The following is a 17,705-nucleotide window of genomic DNA, read 5'->3' on the forward strand; positions in this document are numbered from 1 at the left end:
TGTGAGATTGTTAACCCTTGTCATAGGGCAACATTTGTAGTAACTGTTAAATGAGAAACTATTTTGTTCTGTAAGCCTTCATCTTAAGTGAGAGTAACAGCACAATTGGAAGAGTCTAGTCAATGTCACTGAACTGTGCATGTAGAAATTTTTGAAACAGTGTGTCCTTGACTGTGTATTTTCACCAAAAAAAAAAGGTTGAGACGTTAGAGGGTTAATATGTTGTGGGGTTGTTAAGCAATGTCATAAAACAACATGTTTACTACTGTTTCATGAGAAACTATTTGTTCTGTAAGCCTTCACCTGAAGTACAATAAAATATAAAAAAAAAAAGTGAGCAAAGGAGCTGAATGGACATTTTTCTAAAGAAGATCTACAAATGGCGAAGAAGCACATGAAAAGATGTTCATGGAGATGCACATCAAAACTGAATGAGATAGCATGTCCCACACTAAAATGGCTAAAATCGAAAGACAAGCAATTACAAGTGTTCACAAGAATGTGCAGAAATTAGAATCCTCATGTATTGCTGGTGGCATTGTAAAGTGGTACAGCTCTTTGAAAAACAGTTTGGCAGTTCCTCAAAATGTTAAACATAGAATTTAAACATAGAGTTAACCATTTCACCCAGGAATTCCACCCCCAGGTTTATAACTAAAAGAAATGAAAACATATGCCCACACAAAAACTTGTACATGAATGTTCATAAAAGCGTCAGTCATGATAGCCAGAAGGTGGAAATAATCCAAAAGTCCATCAACTGATGAATAAATCAAAACCAAACCTTTGCCGTTGAATTGATTCCAACTCATAGCCACCCTTTAGGACAAGGTAGACTGCCACATAGGGTTTCCAAGGCTGTAATCTTTATGGAATCAGAATGCCACATCTTTCTGCCGTGGAGCAGCTCGTGGGTTCGAACCAGCAACCTTTCTGTTAGCAGTCAAGCAGTTAACCACTGCATCACCAGGGCTCCTTAACTGATGAATGGATAAATAAAATGTGGTATATCCATTCCATAGAATATTTTTTAATAATATTTTATTGTGTTTTTGGTGAAAGTTTACACAGAAAGTTAGATTCCCATTTGACAGTTTCTGCACACGTTGTTCAGTAACATTAGTTACGTTTCTAACAATGTGTCAGCTTTCTCTTTAATTGCGCTCTGGTGGTTCTGTTTCCAGTCCTCTAGTTGCCCTGCCTGCCTTATCTTCTCATGTTTGCTTTAGAGTAATTGCTGACATTTTGGTCTCGTATGGATGGTTTTTTAACGGAGCCCTGTACTCACAGGTAATAGTCTTTATTTTCTGTGCCTGTCATTTCACTAAAAGGTGACCTCAGGGGATAGTTTCGTTTCAGGGTTTAGAGAGTATCTCAAGGCGATAGTCCCAGGGAGTCCTCCAGTGTCAACTGGTCCAGTCAATCTAGACTTTTTAAGAATTTGAGTTCTGTTTCATGTTTTTCTCTGGTCCTATCCAGGTCCATCTGTTGTGGCCCTGATTCCATACAATAGAATATTAGTTGACCATTAAAAAAAAAAACAACGAAGTACTGATGCAAGCTACAGCATGGCTGACCCTTTAAAACATTAAAACTGAAAGAAGTCAGCCGCAAAAGACCACGTATTATATATTTCTGTTTATATGGAATGTCCAGAATGGGCAAATCTATAGAGACAGAAAGTAGACTAGTGTTTGCCTGAGTACTCTGTCCTACACTGTCGCTGTGAGTTGTAGTCGACTCAACAGCAATGTCTATTTTGTTTTTAAGGGTCTAGGAGAGTAGATTAGTGGTTGCTGTGGCATTGGGGGTTGATAGCTAAAAGTTATCAGGTATCTTATTGAGGTGATGAAAATGTTATAATCTCTGTGAATATACTAAAAAATCTTTTTTTTTTTTTTTTTTTTTTAGTTTTTTTTTTGCTCAGTGAAAATACACATAGCCAAAGATACGCCATTTCACAAAATATTCTTTTGATTTTTTTCCCTATTTAACAATATAAAAACCATTCTTCTTTTTTTTTTTTTTTTTTTTTAAGTAGTGGGCTGGGTTTGGCCTGTGAGCCATAGTTATTGATGATTTTTAACATGTTTATATGGGTGGCCAGGCAAATCTCCCTCTTTATTTTTCAAAAAGTCCTGCCTATTGCACACTTTGTCTTCTAGATCAATTTAAGGGTCATTTTTGATTACATGTTGCTCTTTAAAACAATACTCTTGGAATTTAATTGAATTTCTTGCTTATCTTAAGAGAGAATTTCCATCCTACAATAGTCTTCTTGTCCAGAAATTTGGAATATCTCTTCATTTTTTTCAAGTCTTCTTTCATGTCCTTTAATAGATACACTTTTTTATCTACTTATTGGTCTTGCACATTGCTTGTTTATTCTTGGAATCTGTTGATATTTGCTTATTTTCTGTCTTGAATCTGCCCTTTTTTAGTTTTTATGTTTTCTAATTATTTATTGATAGTGTGAAGGAAAGTTGCTGGGTTTTATTTATCTACTTACTGAACTCTTTCTGGTTTGATAGAGTTTTTAGTGAACTTACATTTTCCAAGTGGGAGAAAAAAAGAGTGAATAACAATAAAATATGTAACATGTTAGGTAATCTACTCTGTCACTCCACCCCAGACCCTAACAATCATTGATCTGTTTTTCATAATTTCGTATGAATGGAACAAGTTTGAGGTCAATCAAATAGTTAATTCAGTATGTATTCAGATGCTCATGGCTTTTTTTAAATCTGTTAATGCAGAATATTACATTAATAGATTGTCTTATTTTTTAATCATCTGTACATTCCTATTATTAATTTCCTTGATTGTTATGTATTGCTTATTTAATACTCTTTTGGACTTAATACAGTGATGCAACGGTTAAGTGCTCAGCTGCTAACCAAAAGGTTGGCCGTTCAGACCCACCCAGTAGCTCCATGGGAGAAAGACCAGGGGATCTGCTTCCATAAATATTACAGCCTAGAAAACCCTACGGGCAGTTCTACTCTGTCACATGGGATTGCTATGAGTTGAAAACTGATTCCACGGCACCCAACAGCTCTTATGTTCAAAAGTAAGCTTGGGCTAGTTAACTTTTTTGCTCACATTTGTGTATTGTTCAGTTTTGAAATCAGGATTCAGGAATATCAGGAAGATGATAGCCTCTTATAAGGAACTCATTAGCTTTCTGTCTTTTTCTGTGGTCTGGGACAGTTCACTGAATTAAGGTTTTTTGGAAGGTAGAATCTTTTATCAACATGAAATACCCCTCTTTGGCTCATCTCTTACTTGTACCTTGAATCGGCTTTTTTCTTTCTTAGCTTTGATGTAGGGCTCCCTGGGTAGTGAAAATGGTTAACATGCTTGGCTGCTAACCAAAAGGTAGGTGGTCTGAGGCCACCCAGAGGCACCTTGGAAGGAAGGCAATCTACTGCTGAAAAATCAGCCATTGAAACCACTATGGAACACAGTTCTACTCTGACACACATAGGGTCACCATGAATTGGAATTGACTCGACAACTGGTAATAGTTAGCTTTGATATCTAGCAAACGTCTCAAGCTCGACATATCTAAACCTGAAATTTTAATTCCCTCCCCACGGTCCTTCTTCTAAGGATTGTTACTCAATAAGTGGCACTTGTATTCTCTTAGCTGGATCAGGCCAAAAGCTTTGGAGCCATCCTTGACTATTTTCTGACTGCCATACCACGCGTCCAGCCCATCATTAAATCATGGTTATCATTCCTTCAAAATATGCCCTGAATCCAAACACTTCTCCCTCCCTCCCCCCACAGCTACCACCTGGGTCAAAACCACCATCACTTCCAACATTATTACAATAGTGCCCTAAATGATCTCCCAGTGCCCAAACCTAACACATCTTTCCAAGCCCCCATCATGTCCAGTTTGGACTATTACACTTCTCCAAACATTCACCCTTGCCCCATCACACAGTCTATTCCTGTGCAATAGCCTTAGAAATACTTTTAAGACAGAAAGCGTATCTTGTCACTTTAATGTTAAAAACTTTCCAGTGGTGGAGGCAGGGCCAAGATGGCGGAGTAGTCAGATGCTTCCGGTGGACCCTCTTGCAACAAAGACCTGAAAAAACAAGTGATTTGATTATATATGGCAGTCTGGGAGCCCTGAACATCAAATGCAGAGTTGAGGAACTGGACTGAGTGGCAGGGGGAGGGAGAGATGGTTCGGAAGCAGCGAGGAGTCGCCAGACCTGATCCGGCGAGAGCCTGAGCCCTTCAGGCCTGATCAGCTCAGGGGTGAGTGGTGAGGCAGACAAGCAGTGGTGCTCGGGAGGCGTGTTTTCCCCACCGGGAGAGACCCAGCACCAGAGAGTCTACTCGACCATCCAGAACCAGTGAGAAACAGCCCTCATCGGCAAAAGATAAGTAACTGCATACAGCCTACCACGTGGATCAAAAACACCCCCTTTAGGGAAAAACCTCTCTCCCATTTACCTCCCCACTCCCTGCTCTGCACTGGGTCCTGGACCGGCTTCAGCAATTGCTGAGTCCTCTGGGCCAGAAGTAGGATCCGTCACACACCCAGAGCCATTCTGCCTGCCTTGGAGAGTGAACAAATCAACAAACGGGAAAAAATGAACTGCCGGCTCCCCTAAGCCAGGAATCCAGGATAGGCACAGCTCCTTTGCCTAGGCACAGGCATAAGGGATCCATGGCCTTTGAGTGCCTTTCCACCTACATAGACTTGTGTGGGCCCATCTCAACAGCACAGGCCCTCATTACTGCAGTACAACAGGGTATATACTGGAAATCTAACTTCAACTGTTTCAGCTGTGACATTTGACACTACTCTGCCCATTAAGCAAGGTCTTCACCTACCCACATCAGGGGCCTGAGGACTGGTGGCTCCACCCACACCACCTAGCCACCTGCGATAGGGGCCCATGAATAAGAGGTGCCTCTCAGTCCTTACAGCCAACAGCATTAGGTGCTCATAATCCAGCTGCAAAACCCACCCACCTATGTGCTCTAGGGAACAGGAACACACCTTCCTCTTGGACACTCGGGGGCAGCCATCAGCCCCCTGCCTTGCTCAGAATATGTCCCCCTGCTGCAGCCAGATGCCTGTGCCTATACCAATCACCCATGCCTGTCTAGGACTGTAAGTGAGAGCCTACACCACACACTTCGTGGCTATCTTCCTGGGCACCTGAGCTGAATTCATACAGGAGGAGTGGGCGGACTCCTGAGCTCACATACCTAGCAACTGATCTAACCACCTGGTGGTAGGACATTAGAGCTTCAAAGATGCCAATAATCAAACTAGCTCATATGGGCAGCCTGTTTGGGCATATCAAAACAAAACAAGAAGCTAGAACACAGTAAGCAAACATAAAATAAATAAATACAATAACTTATTGATGGCTCGGAGACAACAGTCAATATCAAATCACATAAAGAGGCAATCCATGATGGCTTCAGCAAGCTTCCAAAATAAAGAATCTAGAAATTTTCCAGAGGAGGAAAATTTCTTGGAATTACCGGAGGCAGAATACAAAAGATTAATATACAGAACTCTTCAAGAAATTTGGAAGGAAATTAAGCAAAACACAGAACATGCAACCGAGGAAATTAAAAAGTTTATAGAAGAGCATAATGACAAATTTAACAGGCTGCAAGAATCCATAGAGAGACAGCAATCAGAAATCCAGAAGATTAACAATAAAATTTCAGAATTAGACAACTGAATAGAAAGTCATAGGAGCAGAAGTCAGAATTAGTGAGATTGAAGATAAAGCACTTGACACCAACTTATTTGAGGAAGAATCAGATAAAAGGATTTTAAAAAATGAAAAAACCTAAGAATTATGTGGGACTCTATCAAGAGGAATAATCTACGAGTGATTGGAGTACCAGAATGGGGGGGATAGCAGAAAAAAACAGAATTGTTGAAGATTTGTTGGCAGAAAACTTCCCTGATACCATGAAAGATGAGAAGATACTTATCCAAGATGCTTGTTGAACCCCACATAAGGTAGATCCCAAAAGAAGGTCACCAGGACGTATTCTGATCAAACTTGCCAAAACCAAAGATAAAGAGAATTTTAAGAGTGACTAGGGATAAATGAAAAGGCATCTACAAAGGAGAGTCAATAAGAATAAGCTTGGACTACTCAGCAGAAACCATGCAGGCAGGAAGGCAATGGGATGACATATATAGCCTTGAAGGAAAAAAAACTGCCAACCAAGAATTATATATCCAGCAAAACTGTCTCTCAAATATGATGGCAACATTAGGGCATTTCCAGGTAAACAGAAGTTTAGGGAATTTACAAAAACCAAAAGAAAATTGCAAAAAATACTAAAGGGAGTCCTCCACTTAGAAAATCAGTAACATCAGATAACAACCAAAGACTAGAACACAGGACACAGCAACCAGATATCAACCCAGATGGGGAAGTCACAAAAGTAAATCAAAGCTAAAACACTGAAAATAGGGAAACAGGTGTCAATATGTAAAAGATGACAACATTAAAACAAAAAAGAGGGACTTAAAAAATGTAGACATAGATTTTTCATGTGGAGAGGAAGTCAAGGCAATACAAAGAAATAAAAGACTGGTATAAACTTAGAAAAATAGGAGTAAATATTAAGGTAACCACAAAGGAAGCTAACAATCCTGCAAGTCAAAATAACAAACTAGAAAAATATAAAGACTCGGCAAACACAAAATCAACAACAATGAAAAAGATGAAAAGAAAATACGTAAAGAAAAACTTTCCAATGACATCCTGCCACACTAGAATAAACTGCAAAATCCTTACAATCTTTGCCCATAATCTAGCCAAAATGATGACTTGATCCAAAATACAATGAAATAAACATTTTTGTTGTATACACGTCTGTGGTATAAGCACAATTTCTGATATAACTGAGCACGTACCAAAGCTCGTTTGACTTTTCCGAAAGGATTGTACAAGTTTGTGTCGTTTGTTTTTTGATGTAGATACTTACATTTGAGCAGTAACTTAACTCCTGACACGAAATAAAGACCTCAAATCATTTGTGCAAAAAATTCCTTTTTCGAAGCAGAAAGTTAAAAGTATCTCAGAAAGATGCATTATTAGCTATTGTGTAGAACACAGGATTTCAAATTTAAATTTTTAATAAGTATGTCTTATTGAAGACTACTGTAGAATTTTTATGAAACTGTTTCACCTCTAGATCACTTTACTTTGTCCAAGAGAGAAAGAATAAGTAGTTTTACAAAGTATAGGAACATTGCATTTTTTTAAATAATGCCTCTAAAAAAAAAAAACCTCACAATAAGTGTGTACTGTTGATTTATCCTGTACAAATGAAATAAGACTGCATTAATTTCCTATTACTGCTGTTACAAATTACCACAAACTTGCTGTTTTAAAAGAACACAGACGTATTATCTTACAATTCTGGAAGTCAGAAATCGGAAATCAGCTTCATTGGGCTAAAATCAAGGTGCCGCTGGGGCTGTGTTCCCGCTGGAGCTCTAGGAGATTTGTTTCCTTGCCTCACCCAGCTTTAGGAGCTGCCTGCGTTCCCTGGCCTGGGGTCTGCATCGCTCCGACCTCTGCCTCCGTCCTTACGTCTTCTTCTGGGACCCCACCTTCCTCCCTGTTATAAGGATGGCAATTAAGAACTCAGGGGCTAATCAGAAGGTGGGCAGTTCAAATCCACCAGCCACTCCTTGGAAACCCTATGGGACAGTTCTGCTCTGTCCTATAGGGTCACTATGAGTCGGAATCAACTTGATGGCAATGGGTTTTACAGGCGATTATGTTGAGCCACCCAGATAATCCAGAATAATCTCCTGGTCTCAAGATCTTTCACTCAATCACATCTGCAAAGCCCCTTTTGATATGTAAGGTAACATATTCACAAATTCCAGGGATTAGGACATGAACATTTTTGGGGGGTGCATTATTCTGCCTACCACCCAGACTGTTGTTAATTTTCACGAAGTGCATCTCTTTTCACCTCTGTCTTAACTAATTAGTATCCTGACAGCTGGAGACTTGCAATTTATTAATTAGGCCATTAACGTTTCAGACTATTACTATTGCTACTGTGTAAGAGCTAGAATTAGTCACAGAATTTGAGGGGCAGAATCTCCACAAAGGCTAATAAACAATGAGACGAAGCCCTTATTAAGATTAAGGGGGCAATTTGTCCTCACAAGGAAAGTCGATTTAACCATGCATTCTGAGTTACCAGTCCCACTAAATTAATTAGAGAAATACTTCCGAGAATTTCCCCCGTTTTGTCTGGGTATTGAAGGACATAATATATAGTAAAGTCAATTGATACTGAGCTTAGATTTTTTTTCCTATTCTCTGAGGACTTCATTTGGAGTCACAATTCCTTAGACAAACCGCCTCATTCTTCAAATCTCAAAAGTAATTGAATTTGGGAAAGAAAAGGCATGACTCCTTTAAATTGGCTGTCATTATCAGGTATTTCAACCAAGAGGGAAAACAACGAATTCACTTTGCCCTTCTCCTTTCATTTCTGCAGCAATCTCATAAGTTTTAAAATGCAGATAAAAAACTCAAAATTATAGAGCTTTGTTCCATCCGCAGGAGACATACGTCCAAACTTGACAGCATTTCACAAGCATTTCAAGTGGCAACAGATGCTGAATCCAGTGGGATCAGACCTGGCCTGAAACGATTCTTGCTGATTGATTTGTAAAGCATTGTTCAGAAGAATCCTAACATTATTACAGAAATGAGAATCCTATTGCCTTTCTCTTTATACACGAGAACGACAACAAAAGCCATCAAGTGTGAAGTAGAGTGTTTTGAAGTTGGGAAGTTTATTAGAAATCGCCCTCTTTGGATTGCTAGCATGCTTCAAAAACTATCACAAAATGTTTGGAATAAAACTTCATGTTATGCATTACCTCAAAGTAAATATTTCAGTTGTAAATTATATTTTTTCAAGTTTTTAAGCTTTATAAAATAAAAGGGATAAGAAATCGTTGGTGGGGGTGAAGGGAGGCCCAGCCGAATCAGGCGGTTCTTTTCCCTGTAGGAATTAGCCTTATTTGGGGGGGTCTGAAAATAGAGGAACTATGTCTCCATTTGGTGCCTTTCGTAGTCCTAATGTCCTGATAGACAAGCAATGAGATAAATGAGTAGAATAGTCCTACATGGTCCCAGAAAGCCATTTTTAAATAATGCCTTCACAGTATGAATATGGTCCCCCACCAGAGATATGGCTTAAAAACTACTGGTGTTGCACTGATTCTAAACCAAAACCAAACCCAAACCCGTCAAGTGGATTCCAACTCATAGCAACCCTATCGATGGAGTAGAACTGCCCCGTAGGGTTTCCAGGGAGCACCTGGTAGATTCGAACCGATGACCTTTTGGTTAAGAGCCGAGCTCTTAACCACTGCTCCACCAGGGCTCCTCATTTTTTCACATTTTAAGATCCCTAAAATCAGGATTCGTTTTATAGTTGATGACACCTTACAATTAATGGGTAGCATTTTTCCTTCTTAGTTTTACATGAAATAATGGGGCCTCCTACGATTTTGATGGCATGTTACACTTGATGAAATACGGTATTTATTACAGTGTTTCACTGAAGGATTTTCTCACATACTAGTCTGCCTGGTCGTTTCTGTCTTCAGCAAAATGATTTGTATGAACTTCTCAGCCCTTAGGAGTCCCATGTACCGAAGAAGAGTTAGGTGTTGGGACTTCAGGAATTAAAGATGGAGAAGAAGAAATTTGCCTCTGTAGATTTTCTTTTAAGTAACTTCAAGTGGTCCTCCTCGTTGCTACTCCAGATAAACCTGTGCACGTGACCCCCAGAACCAACTCGACAGCAGCAGGTTCGGCTTCGGGGCACTCTGCCGTCTGCCTTCCAGTGGATTCTGACTCCTAGCAATCCCGTGTGTGTCACCATAGAACTGTGCTCCATAGGTTCTCAGTGCTGATTTTTCAGAATGAACTTCATACTGAAAACTGTCCCAGTTACCATTCTTGCCTGTTCGATGATGACTCAGTCTTCACCACTCTAGTCCAGGACGCCTCCAAAGGGCCAAAATCTACAGCTGGCACAGAGCAGTCAACTAAATAGGGCTCTCAGTGTTTCTCACCGATCAAAGCTAAACCTAATTTATGTTCTGATACAGTTGTCCCTCGGTATCCTTGGAGGATTGGTTCCAGAACCTCCAAGGATACCAAAATCTGCAGATGCTGAAGTCCCTTATATAAAATGGTGTCGTATTTGCATATAACCTGTGCACATCCTGCCGTATACTTTAAATCCTCTCTCAATGACTTATAATACCTAATACAATGGAAAAGCTATGTAAGTCGTTGTTATACTGTATTGTTTAGGGAATAATGACAAGGAAAGAAAGTCTCTTTGTTCGTTTGTTTCCGAATATTTTTGATCCGCGGTTGGTTGAATCCTCGGATGCAGAACCCGAGGATACAGAGGGCCAACTGTATAAAAATCTAAATTATTTAGAAAGGAAGAAGAACACACTCATCTACTTGGGGCTTTTAACTGTGGATGCCTGCTTGTAACAACATTTATTCAAAATAGGCCAAAATAAGTTTTGAGGATTGTGTTTTAGCCCATAATTTCAGGAACAATATTTTATTTTCATATACTGTTTCAAAAAGGTGAATCTTAGGGTTAACGTGGAGCTTGTTTCTTTTCTTCAGATGAGTGGCCTGTTATTAGCAACACCAAAGGAAGATTAGTAGGCATCTGTGTGCAAGTTATTGTGCTTGAAACAGTATAGGATCCTTCCCTTCCTTCCTCTACCATCCCACTCACCCTCTGCATGCCAGGTTGGCTTATCATATACTATTACAGTGGAACTCCTTTTAAAAACAGACGTTGTTAACATGGATTTGAATATGCCACATTAAATGACACACCCTTCCCATAACAACTACACTTCGTGTAGCAAAAATCTGGTAAAATACATTAAGCCATCTAACAGGAGTTAACTCCATGCCACTGGATTTTTGTTCCACATGCCAGAATTACAAAGGAGTTTTGCTAGATTTTATGTGTCGGTATTTATCTTTTTGCATGTCTACCATGTCAATTAGTTCATTATTTTATAAATCTCCCTTACGTTTCACATTAAATGGCATTTGGGAAGGCAAGAGGAGGTGAATTCTCAAGACAAAACTTTGCATTTCATTTTAATGCAAATAAATCAAGTTCAATCTCTGTTTACCTGAACAGTAACTAAACTCCAAATACTGTGTAGCCTGGGCTTCCTGCTGTTTCAGATAAGTGGAAATCTGTAATAATCTCTCCTTCTACCAATGTGAGATGGACAACGCTTGTTCAATAAAGTGTCCCTCGTGGGCTGGTTGCCAGCCTCATCTGAGAAAAGTGGTTGGAGTCCAGGTACATTCAATGGGAAGTGGGTTCGATTAAAAGTCAAGAATACAAAACAGAAGTCTGTGTGAACTGTGTTCCCCGCACTGCTGAACAAGCACGGTTATGTAAGTGTTTCTCATTACAGTAGCTGATAGAGAGTTTAGGATCTGGGAGTAGGTTCTGAATGACCAGTAATGTAGCTCATGTTCAACCTAGGTTTTGAAAGTCAAAATAAGAAAATTAACTGATATTTCTTGTTCTTTTAGGACTCTCAGCTTGTATCCTCCGGACACAATAATCCAAGTAAGAAAGGCTTCTCTTTATAGCTGCATATGGCGCAGAGCATGGGGAGGGGGATGAGCATGCAAGAGACAGTAGGTGAAAATGAAGACAAAAAAAAAAAAAAAATGCTAAAAACTAAAATCAAGTGGGAAAAGGTCATTTGTTCAAGTACTGCCCAAATGGATGATCAGATTCATGGTGACCTGGAGTGCTCATGTGTCTTTATTCAAAGGAAGAAGGACCAAAACATAGAATGGTGAATTGTGAAAACAATCCTAGGGGGAAGGAGCAGCAAGATTTAGTGTATGTGGAAGAAAAAAATAAAATAAAACAGCTAATGAGTGGTTTAAATTGAAAAAAAAAAAAAAAAAAAAAAAGAATGCCCCCCCACAAAAAACCAACCAATGAAAAGACATCAAAATAAATGACCTTATAATCCATAAAAAAAATCACACCTTGCTGAGTATGATGTATGCTTTACCCTCTTCTAGAGATAGACACTGAGGAAGTAGTAATCTTATTGCATTTAACCAAAAAAACCCAAACCCATTGCCAACAAGTCGATTCCGACTCATAGTGACCCTGTAGGACAGAGTAGAGCTGCCCCATAGGGTTTCCAAGGAGCAGCCTGTGGATTCGAACTGCCGACCTTTTGGTTAGTATCTCAGCTCTTAATCACTGCGCTACCAGGGCTCCTTATTGAATTTAGTGTCTAATAAAGCATGTGGGCTTTGTTGTCAGAGAGCGGAGGTTACCATTCCGTGAAGTAGTGTTTTAATTCGCTTCTTTGGCATAGCTGGTATGAATGATGTCTTGGACATTAAAAATGCAAGACCTGCCCCGCTCGTGTCAGGAGGGCACAACCATAAAGACTGTCTTTTCTTAGTTTCGTGGCCAGCCAGTCAGCTGAGAGCACCTCTTGTCAATTACAAAGCTATATTTGAGGATGAAAATCACTGTGAGCAAGTAGATGTGTCTTTAGAATTAAGCGTTCACCCACTGGGCATCAGTGAGGGCAGAACGGCTGAGGAGAAAAGACACCAGAGCAAATGCTAATGTGAGGAAGCCCGGGGCTTTGAATGCAGGGCTAGAGAACAGTCGGTGTAGGGAAACGATGCTGTAAGGGTGCGCAGCAGTGTCACCTAATTATTCCACTCTCTGTTGGAGTTTGCTGTGAGCACTGGCACCAGCAAAGAGGTGAAATGCCAAGGGAGTTGAAATCTGAGGGAAGTAATAAATGAAATAGTAAGAAATCAGAAGAAGTGCATGGTTAAGGCCATGAGATGTGCAGACATCAGCATCCTATGCCAAAGACTAGAGGATACTGTCATGGATTGAATTGTGTGCCCCCAAAATATGTGTCAGCTTGGCTAGGCATGATTCCTTGTGTTGTGTGGTTGTCCTCCATTTTGTGATCTGATGTAATTGTCCTGTGTGTTGTAAATCCTAACCTCTGCCTGTGATTAATGAGGCAAGATTATGTTATGTTAAAGAGGATTAGGGTGGGATGCAACACCCTTAACTCAGGTCACAGCCCTGATCCAATGTAAGGAGTTTCCCTGGGATGTGGCCTGCATCACCTTTTATCTTACAAGAGATGAAAGGAGAGAGAAGTGAGCAGAGAGAGAGGGACCTCCTACCACCAAGAAAGAAGAGCCAGGAGCAGAGCACACCCTTTGGACCCAAGGTCCCTGCACTGAGAAACTCCTAGACCCAGGGGAAGATTGGTGCCAAGACACATGGAGATCTCCAAGGAACGTTGGGCATACAGATGTAGAAAGGAGACAGGAACTTTGCCGCAGAGCTGACGGATAGAGAGGGCCTTTTCCTAGAGCTGGTGCTCTGAATTCAGACTTCTAGCCTCCTAAACTGTGAAAGAATAAATTCCTGCTTGTTAGAGCCATCTACATGTGGAATTTCTGTTACAGCAGCACTAGATAACTAAGACAGGTACTAAAGACTTGCCATTGCTTTGCTCACCATTTCCATTTGAATTTAAATAGCTCAGGGTAGAAGGAGGATTTAATAGATCAATAAATGTGCCTTCTCTTTGACTGGAGTTTTTGACAGAAAGAAGAGCAAAAGAAAGAGTTGTTGAGTCTGTATGATGCACCAGCAACTTGGCATATAAGATTTCAGTTAATCCTCACAATAGCTATAGGAGATAGGCGTGACTATCTCAATTTTACACATGAAAAAATGAAATTCTGAGGTTAAGTAACTAGCCTAGGGTGACGTGGCTTAAAAAAATGACAGCTTGGATTTAAATTCAGGGGTCTCTGCCCCAAAGCCAACAGACTTTCCATTCCACTACCTTGACTCCCAAGAAGGTTGCTTCTATTGTTCCATTCAGAGATTGAATCCTTGTATGCATCTGGTATGTTTTTATAGCATGTCATTTATATTCTTATGCTTAAACTGCAATTTAGTAGACTCATCTTCTGTGGAAGAGGAAGTTACATCTGCTTTGTGTGGTACAAACACCTCTGGCATCTCATTGTCTAGGGAAACTTTTGATTGGCTTTCTCTTTTCTGGAGGGTGGGACTTTTTTTTCTTTTCCTTTTTTTGTCTTTTCTTCAAATACATCTTCCCCTAAAGCAAACACATCTATAAAAAGGTAATCCTACTATTTAAAACTCTGGAACTTCTCTGTAGATGATAGCGCATTTGAAACTTTAGGAGAGCTGATCCCACTAGCATGTCCCACGCTCTTTCTTGGGTTCGGTGTGCGTTCCTTAAGCCGTGACGCCAGTAAACGTGTAGGGAATAGAGAAAGACTGAACTGAAGGAAAGCCAGCCCTGTCTGTTGCACTGTGCTCTGTGGAGCATGTGTGGATCGATTGATTAGCCCTCACTACTTTAGGTCATTGCTTTGTTGGTCTCTTTTTGAAATTGGAAAAACTGTGTTCTATAGCTACGAAGGGAAAAGAGTGTATAAATTAAACAGGAAATGATTTTCAATCCAGTTATCTTACAAGGCAGATACTTTGGTCAGTTTGCTGAATCGTTAATTTAATTTACTGTTATAAAATGGAAGCTTATTAAGCATTGAGGAATTTAAATTTTAAGTTTGACATATGCAGACCCTGAGACCCAGAAACTCCTACACATGTGAACGAGGATGGCTGCTCACCAACGTTTGTAATAGCGTGGTTTGTGATGGAAAAAAAATAAATGCCCAGGAGGAGTAGAATGAATCAGACAGTTGTGGTATATGTGTACATTGGGATACCACACAGCAGTGAGGGTAAATGAACCAAAGCTACATGCCCCATTAGCGGAATCTAAAGATCACAATGTTCAGTGACGGAAGTCAGTCTCGGAAGAACGTATAGAGTGTGATTCCATTCATATAAATGAAGCTCAAAACGTGAAAAACTAAACAACACTTTTATTTACAAATATGTACATGGATAGTAAAAGCTATCAGGAAAAGGAGCAACGAACAAAACATGCCACGTGCTAGGTAGCTGGTGGGAGGGCAGGAAGAGGACGCTTGCTGGTGGGAGGGCAGGAAGAGGACGCTTGCTGGTGGGAGGGCAGGAAGAGGATGCTTGCTGGTGGGAGGGCAGGAAGAGGATGCATTCTGGTGGGAGGGCAGGAAGAGGATGCATTCTGGTGGGAGGGCAGGAAGAGGATGCTTTCTGGTGGGAGGGCAGGAAGAGGATGCTTTCTGGTGGGAGGGCAGGAAGAGGATGCTTTCTGGTGGGAGGGCAGGAAGAAGATGCTTTCTGGCAGAGGCCTCTAGGAGCCTCTGGAGTATTTACTGACCATCCTCCAGTTCTTGATCTGGAAGGTGTTTTCACAGTTATTCATTTTATTTTCCTTAAAGGTGTGTGTGTGTGTGTGTGTGTGTGTGTGTGTGTATGTGTGTGTGTGTGTGCATTCATATGCATGTACATTTTTATGTATATTATATGTATGCTCTTCTAGTTCACCGTTTTTTGGGAAAGGCGTGGCTTTTATTTGAAACAGACTGCATTGCAGTGTGGTGGGCTCTGAGAATGAGAATCCGTAAGACGGAAATGAAGGGAACATCTGCCTTCGTCCGGGTTTGGTGGCGTTTCGTTCTTGTCTTAGTTACCCGTGCTGCTGTGACGCACATACCACAAGCGGGAGGCTTGAAAGACCAGACATTTACTTTCTCACCATTCTGGAAGCTAAAAGTTCAAATCAGAGTCTTGGTGTGTGGGTTTCTTCTTGTTGGTAGTCCTGGGTTTGTAGAGGATACTCAAATGGCGTCTGTCTTCCCACGTGTGTGTGTGTCTGCGTCTATTCTGGTCTTTTTATAACCAAGAATTGATTAGGTTTAGGATCCACCCACACTGGTATGACCTTACTAACATCACAAAAGAAAAACCCTATTACCGAACAGGATCACATCCCCAAGTACAAAGGCTGGGGATTCGACATGTAGTTTTTGGGGGACACAGTTCATTCCATAACACTTTTGTACAAGTCAAGTCACACTACTTTGTCCTCTAGTGCTTAGTATTTGTATGGCTATAATATTGTAAATTCTGATTATTCGTTTATAATTTTTCTAGTTGATTTATAGGCAATTCTAAAAATTAAATTGCTATTAATGAGGGGGACTCATTAATAATTACTAAACAGAATATAAATACTTTAAACCTTGGCTATGTAAGAGAAAAGATATAGCTAGACAGAGGTGGGTGATAGGGAGAGAAAAGGCGGAAGGGAAAGATAATGAGTGAATTTCCTTATTGTGCATAGTGTAGAAGAAAAGAGAGTGTCGGAAGTTGATTAATGAAGAAATAAAAGATTAAATATATTTAAAATTATAAATACCTGCTAGAAGAACTAAAAGAAATTTTTTTTAAAAAACTAATAAAAATTGAAAGGGTGAGAGACAGTGGTAGTGTAAGTATATTAAATACCTTATACCTTTCATATTAAAAATTATCAGGCACCATCTAATATTGATGAGGAGTCCCTGGTGGTGCAAACAGTTAACACACTCAACCGCTAACTGAAAGGTTAGAGTTTTGCGTCCACCCAGAGATGCCTCAGAGGAAAGCCCTGGCAATCTACTTCGGAAAAATCAGCCGTTGAAAACCCTGTGGAGTATGGTTCTACTCTGACACACATGGGGTCACCCTGAGTCAGAATCAACTCAACGGCAACTGATTTGGTGGGTTTTTTGTTTGTTTGTTTTTTGAATATTGAGAAATCTTCTGATGGCGCAATGGTTAAAAGCTCGGCTGCTAACCAAAAGATCAGCAGTTTGAATCCACCAGCTGCTCCTTGGAAACGCTAGGGGGCAGTTCTGCTCTGTCCTGTAGGGTCGCTGTGAGTCGGAATCGACTCAGTGGCAACGGGTTTGTTGTTGTTGTTGTTATAATCTTTCCAGAAGCAGAAAGCCACGACTTCCTCCCGTGGAGCCCCGATAGGTTTGAACTGCTGACCTTTCGGTTAGCAGCCAAGCGCTTAACCACTGCGCCACCAGGCCGAAGTAACCAGAACCACTCCAGACCGCAGAGTCCTCTTGAGTGAGACAGCTGCTGAGCACCCAACTAAAAATCCCTTCCTGAGAATATTGTAGCTTCCTTTCACCATTTTCCCTTGGGTCCTGATAAAGAGACTGCGATTCTCAGTGGCTTACAAGTGTCAGCATTTCACGTGAACTTCAGAAATTGCATCATCAGAAATTTCAGGATGTTGGGAGGAATTTTGTGTATAGTCTTTCTGTGGGAGGGAAATAATGTGAATCTTATCCCCATTCTGAGCTCGCTTTTCACCAGAAAGGTGAATTCGTTATCAGCACCGAAGTTGCTGGGTCCACTCAACTCTCAGACTGTTCGTAAGTGTCCCGTTTGGCCCATTGTCTCTTTCGTGTGTGCCAGAACCTGTTCCGTTTTCCGTGTTGCCACAACATAAGTGCTGCTAAGAGCAGAGGTAGTCAGCTACAGCGTAGTCCCCGCGCTGAATCCAGCCAGCAGGTCACGCAGACCCCAGATCCCACGCGCAATAAGGCTGCCCACTCTCCACCTGCGGGTTATGTGGCAGAATTCTTGGGCAA

At 40.7% G+C, this 17,705-nt stretch overlaps 1 protein-coding gene across 1 annotated transcript in view; it reads left to right on the forward strand.

The window, feature by feature from the left end:
* The window catches only part of AFF3 (ALF transcription elongation factor 3), a 481,878-nt gene that overhangs the window by 291,384 nt on the left and 172,789 nt on the right, over positions 1–17,705 (forward strand). The window contains exon 7 of the mRNA XM_023734036.1: positions 11,646–11,682. Coding sequence (XP_023589804.1) covers positions 11,646–11,682 — 37 coding nt within the window. The remainder of the gene's footprint in view (positions 1–11,645; positions 11,683–17,705) is intronic.

This window comes from Trichechus manatus, unplaced genomic scaffold (assembly GCF_000243295.1).
Source record: "Trichechus manatus latirostris isolate Lorelei unplaced genomic scaffold, TriManLat1.0 scaffold00004, whole genome shotgun sequence".
NCBI lineage: Eukaryota > Metazoa > Chordata > Mammalia > Sirenia > Trichechidae > Trichechus > Trichechus manatus.